At 47.9% G+C, this 6215-nt stretch overlaps 1 protein-coding gene across 2 annotated transcripts in view; it reads left to right on the top strand.

Annotated features, from left to right (window-relative positions):
• PARK7 (Parkinsonism associated deglycase) overlaps nt 1-2901 on the top strand; it is a 19117-nt gene extending 16216 nt beyond the window's left edge. For both annotated transcript variants that reach the window (XM_019511584.1, XM_019511585.1), the window contains one exon: nt 911-2901. In XM_019511584.1, coding sequence (XP_019367129.1) covers nt 911-1071 — 161 coding nt within the window. In that variant the 3' untranslated portion in view covers nt 1072-2901. The remainder of the gene's footprint in view (nt 1-910) is intronic.
• The last annotated feature ends 3314 nt before the right edge of the window (nt 2902-6215 follow it).

The following is a 6215-nucleotide window of genomic DNA, read 5'->3' as shown; positions in this document are numbered from 1 at the left end:
TGGGGAGGGCGGTGGGACAGTCCTGCAGTGGGCAGCTTGTACCTGCCCCCCACCTTGGGCTCTGCTCCAGTCTTGCTGCCCATGGGGGAGGGGGAGCCAGGCTCCATGCTCTGCTCTGGCCACAGCAGCCACCGCTGCTGCCTCCCACAGGTGGCAGCTGGGGCCCCCCTTTGGCAGGGCAGGGGGCTGCAAGTAGGGAGTGAGGGGTGCCAGAGGGCTGTGGGTGGGGACTGAGGGGCATCAGCAGGGCTGGGGGGCTGTGGCTTGGGAGTGAGGGGCAATAGCATAGGCAGGGCATGGACATATCAGGGCTGCTCAGCGTTACAAAGCAGGGGTGGGGGGCAGGAAATGACACACACTTTTTGTGAGCTTTCCATTTTTCAAGGACATTGCTCAGCCAGCAGTGGAAATTACTGTGACATGTTTAGCATATGATGTGGCTGATCTTCAGCAATTTTGAGTGGTGTGGTGCAATACTGCAGAACTTTCACTAGAGGGAGATAGACGATGAACTATTAGTTGCAGTGCTATTTTGCCAGCTGTCCAGACCTTTTATTGTGATGTTTTATGGGTTTGCTTTTTAAAGCATGAACTACTGTGGGCTGCTGTAGATTAAAAAAGACTCTTGGTCTTCATTAAACAAAACCAAACCAGACCCACATTTCTCACACTTATGGGGGGGGGGAGGTGAAAACAACTGCATGCACTTCAAAATTTTCAAGAAACAGACATTTAAGAAACCCCATTACCAGCCCTTTCTAGAAAGTCTCATGACTTTCAGGGCCATGACTTGTGACTTTTTGGGTTGACAGCACCCCAACCCTTATGGTATGTTTGTAAAATGTTGCAAAATTGCTGCATTAATTCTGTGTGAGCCTTACAATGTATCCTGCCTTGTCTTCCTCTCCAGAACACTACAAGTACTCTGAAAACCGGGTTGAGAAGGATGGGAACATTCTTACCAGTCGTGGTCCAGGCACCAGTTTTGAGTTTGGCTTGGCTATTATTGAAACGCTAATGGGGAAGGAGGTGTCTGACCAAGTGAAGTCTCCACTTATACTGAAAGATTAATACACAGGTGTAATTGGTGAACAGGAGAAGAAAGTCCTCAGGTACTTATGTCCCTTCCTGGAAACAACCAGAAAGCAAGCTGTATCTTGTATACAATCTCATTGTGAGGCAAATGCCTTTCATAAAGTATTGTTGTGAACTGGAGTAATTCATAAACCAATGGGTTTTGTTCATAAGGAAACGGATACAGATGTCTGCTAACTCATGACTCCATGAGAAAGAGGTAAATAGCTGTGAATAGGGAAAAAACAACTTATCCATGTGCTTTGAAGCTTGCTTGTTCAAATAAAAATGTAGTAACCCTGTTCAAGAATTAATTGCTACTTGCATATGCATGTTTCTTCATTGTTTTGATTGTGAACTTTGCAAGAATTTATTTTACCACTTAGATTCAGTTCCAGAACCTAACTTCATAGCAAATATTTGTGGACAAATTCTTGTGACATCTTGATAAATGCAAATGGAAAAATTTATGGCCATGTTTGGACAATGAAATAGTCCAATAGAACTAAGGCTATGACACTTTAAAAATGATATTCAGTAAATAAGATGTATTCAAAACAAACAGGGATTTTTCAGGGGTGTCAAATATATGTCCTGCAGGCCACATCTGGCCTGGGGAGCCAGGTCACCCAGCCTGCAGAGTTGCCCCAACTCTGCTTCCCATAGCAGCAGCCAAGTGTGTGGGTAAGAACTGCGGTGCTGAAGCCCAACCAGCACCATGGTGTGTTCCTGCAGTGGCAGCCAAGTGCTTGAGTGACAACTGTGGAGCTGGAACCTCGGCAGTACCATGGGATAAAGCCTAGCACTGTGGCTTGTTCCTGCAGCAGCAGCCAAACTCTTGAGGTATTGGGCTTCTTCCTGAGGTGCTGCTGGGGCTCCAGTGCTGTAGCTTTCACCCAGAAGCTTGGCTGCTGTTGTAAGAAGAAACCATGATGCTGCTGGGGCTCTAGCACTGCAGCTGTCACCCAGCTGCCTGGTTGCAGCTGTGGAAAGAAGCTGCAGTACTGCTGTGGCTCCTGTGTTGTGACTCTTGTTGGTTTGGCTGCCAAGCACCTGGGCAAGAGTAACAGCACTGGGGCCCCAACAAGAATGTAGGAAGCCTAGCACTGTGGCTTGTTCCTATGCTGGCAGTGAAGAGTCTGGGATGCTGGTTAGAGTGGCTGCCACGTGCTGGATCCACCATGGGTTGGGAGGGGCTGTGGGCCTAATCTGGCCAGTGGGACCAGCTGGGTGCCATTTACTTGTCTTATGGACCAGTCCCACACTATGTACCTGTTCTGCAGGGTTAAGAGTTTGACATTACTGCTGTATATATTTAGCCCTTGGCTTAAGGGTTTAGATTAGGAGCTGGGTTGTTTCCTGCAACCTTTGAACTGTGCTGTCATTGAGATTTGTGGGTGATACAGTTGTAACAGCACAGATGTGGCATTCAAGTTCAAGGGCTTCCCTTACTATCATTCAGATTGAAGGCACATAGTACTTCAGTTGTATGCTATGCCTGCTACTCATGTGACAGTACTCCTGCCTATGAGTGTAACACATCAGTTGCCAGGCAAAAACTAAAATCTTTCCAATGACTGTAAAACTCAACACATTTGCCCATTAAACCTGTAGGTCTGACATGTGTTGCCATGTAAATGTAAGCCAAACCAGAAAGAGGAGTTTGCCATTCAAAACCAAATTGGAGAGCATCTTCCAGGCCATTACCTGCACTCAATTCACAGGGCATAGAAGAGAACTGCATACTGTTAAGTGCAAATGCTTTCTAACCTTCTACAGAGCTGCTATTTATAAGGCCTTAAGAGGAAAATCAAATATTTCAGATTATGTTCTGGTGCTTCATTTCAATAGAATACAAGGTATCTGCAAAGAAACAAAAATTCTACTTGGTTTTTATTTATCTTACCAAATTGTCTCACTGGGACAAATAGTTGAAAAAGGGAATATAATCAAAGTGTATGTACACTTTCTGTTCATTAACTTCCAGAAGGCCTATGATAGTCTATGTAGAGAAAGGCTGTAGCCCACAATAGTTGCATTAGGATTTCCCAGCAAACTAGTTGATCTCATTAAAGTTTTCATACATGAATCAAGAAACAGAATTAGAACCTGCGAAAGCAAATCGGACCCCTTCCCACTTAGAACTGGATTGAAACAGAGGATGGTTTGTCTGTGATCCAATTTAACCTGGCACTGGAAAAAGTAACAAGGAGCACAATTTAAGGGAAGGAGTTACACTCTCCATTCAGGTGAACAGGGTTCCTGACCAGAGCCGTATTACTTGGGGAAATCCCCGTAGCTGGCAGTCACGATGCCCAGGGTGGAGAAATATAAGGAGGACAAGGCCCTGGGACAAACACCTGTGGGCACTGAGAGGATGGAGAGGGGGATTGCCCAAGAGCCCAGGGGAAGACTACCCCTAAACATGGAGCCGAGATGCAAAGAAGGGACTGCGTGGCTACCAGATGCCAGCAATAAGTTGTAGGTGGGAAGAAGTTGCAGGTCTGGGCAGCAACGGGATGAGGCGTCCCACAATAGGGAGTCGGTCCCCGGTTGGGATCCGGAAGGGAACCTGGCAGTGGCTTCAGAGAAAAAGGGGTACCAAGCCAGTGGCCCTGCTCTGACTCCATGACAGACCATTACTGCACCTCCATGATGTGGAGAGCGCGCGCAGAGAGGGATGTGCAGGGAGCTCCCGGGCGCTGACCTGCTACCACTGTGGAGAGAAGGGCCACATGTCCTGGTTTTGCCCTAGGCCATCCCAGGCCCAAGCCACTGTGGCTGATGCACACGACAAAAAGATGGATTGTAGTTTTGGGCGGCACAGAAGTCCGGGCCAAAAGAGCAAGCCCGTGGTGGAAGTAAGAATAGATGACACAGTCATACCTGCAATTGTGGACACCAGCTGCTCCCAGTTGATGATACATAAGAAACTGTTTCCCCCACATGTAGGGAGTCCTGGAAGCCCAGTATCCATAGTATGTATGCATGGTGCTGCCTATACGGAAGAAGGTAAACCTCTTGGTGCTGAGGCGCACTGAAGAGATTCTTGTGGGGTTGGCTGAGATGTTACCTTGTCCCATACTGCTGAGCATGGATTGGCCATACCTGGAAGAAGTTATTCGCCAGCTGATTATGGAGGTGCACAAGGAAGAAGAAAGGAATCCCCAGGCTCTTTGTTTTGGAGATCTGGAGGAAGACGTGGATGTGGACCAAGTTATAGGAAAAGGGGACTTTCATCAGGAGCAATGTCAGGAACGCTTATTCAGGAATATATTGGAATTCCGGACCACCAGAATAAGGAAGATCTGCAGAGACACCTCCAAAACCCACGATATGAGGTAAGGAAGGGCTTTCTTTACGGGGTAGAAGATCAAGAAGAGGGAGGAGAGAGATCCCAGATCCTGGTGCCCCAGAAATATTGGGAGGGCTTGCTGCGGGTGGCCCACACTCTGCCCATGACAGGGGCACCTAGGAATAGATAAGATGGAGGCCAGGCTAAAGCGCAGGGTCTTCTGGCCCGGCATAAGTAAGATGGCAGAGAAGTTCTGCGCGGAATGCCCAGAATGTCAGAAAAACAGGGGAGTAAAGCCGGCAAGGTTTCCACTGATACCAGTGCCCCTGATTGGGTGGCCAATTGATTGAATTGCACTGGACATAGCTGGCCCCTTCCCATGTAGCAGGACGGGGTATCAATTGATTCTCATGATCATTTACTATGCCACGCAATTTCCTGAAGCAGTACCATTGAGGTCAGTGACAGCTTCAGCCATAGTGGGCTCTGCTGAGATGGATTGCTTGGGTGGGGATACCCTATGAAATCTTGATGGACCAAGGGAAAAATTTCATGTCAAAGATTTTAAAGGGTTTCCGCCAGGTGCTGAAAATTAAACAGCTGCGCACTTTAGTCTATCATCCTCAAACCGATGGCCTAGTGGAGTGGTTTAACCGCACCCTCAAAGGAATGATCAGGGCATGCATTCAGGGGGACCCCCGGGAATGGGATGCTATGCTACCCCCACTACTCTTCATGATAAGGGAAGCCTCTGAGGCTTTGACTGGGTAGGTCCCATTCGAATTAATCTACGGTCACAGCCCTCGAGGACTATTAGACCTAATATGTGAGGAGCAGATACAAGCTGAGACGGACCCGTCGCAACCACGGGTGGTGGGAGAGTTCAGGGAGCGGTTGGAAAGGGTTCAAGAAATAGCACAAAAAAACCTTAGCCAGTGCCAAGAGAGACAGAAACAACGTTCCGATCCATCGAAAGGGAACTTCAGGCAGAGGACTGGGTAGTAGTGTTGCTCCCAGACAACACCCACAAGATCATGGCCCAGTGGCAAGGCTCCTTTTGCGTGACCTGATGCACAGGGCCTGTGAATTACGAGGTTTTGCGAACGACACTGACACGGAGAAAGCAAATATATCACCTCAACCTGCTATGAAAGTGGTGTCAAGGAGATGGGTGGCTAATGAAACTGGTAGATGGGATTGAAAAAGAAAATGGGACAACTGTCCGGGACCTGACGGAGGCTTGGGGGGAACCAAAGGTAGACAACCAATTAGACCCAAGCTGTCAAGCCAAAATGAGAGCACTAATTGTGGAATTTCATGATGTATTCAGAGAAGTACCAGGAGAGGCTAGGGGGTCCACCACCATATCATGACACCACAGGGACCCATAATTAGAGATTACTGGAGGAGGCTACCTTGCCACTTGTGGCCGGCCATCAGGAAATCGAGTAAATGAAGAGACTGGGGATTATCGAAGAGTCTAAAAGCCCTTAAAGAAGCCCCATTGTGGTGGTGCCAAAACAGGACGGGTCAATTTGTTTTGCATTGACTACCGGAAACTAAATGAAATCGCCATGTTCGACGCCTTCCTGATGCCCCAAATTGATGACATGTTAGAGAAAGTGGGATGGGCTCAATATATATCCACCCTGGATCTCACCAAAGGGTACTGGCAGATCCTAGTGGTCGTGGAAGATAAAGAAAAAACAGCATTTGGCACCCTGTGGGGCCTCTTCCAATTTAAAAGAATGCCGTTTGGGCTAAATGGGACTGCCGCCTCCTTTCAGCGGTTAATGGAAAGTACACTTGCCCCACACCAGGACTATGCAGCAGCCTACATAGATGA

The sequence above is a fragment of the Gavialis gangeticus genome, unplaced genomic scaffold (assembly GCF_001723915.1).
Source record: "Gavialis gangeticus isolate Ggan-Ray unplaced genomic scaffold, GavGan_comp1, whole genome shotgun sequence".
Lineage (NCBI taxonomy): Eukaryota > Metazoa > Chordata > Crocodylia > Gavialidae > Gavialis > Gavialis gangeticus.
Note: the sequence above shows the minus strand (reverse complement) of the source record. Positions and strands in the feature narration are given on the sequence as shown.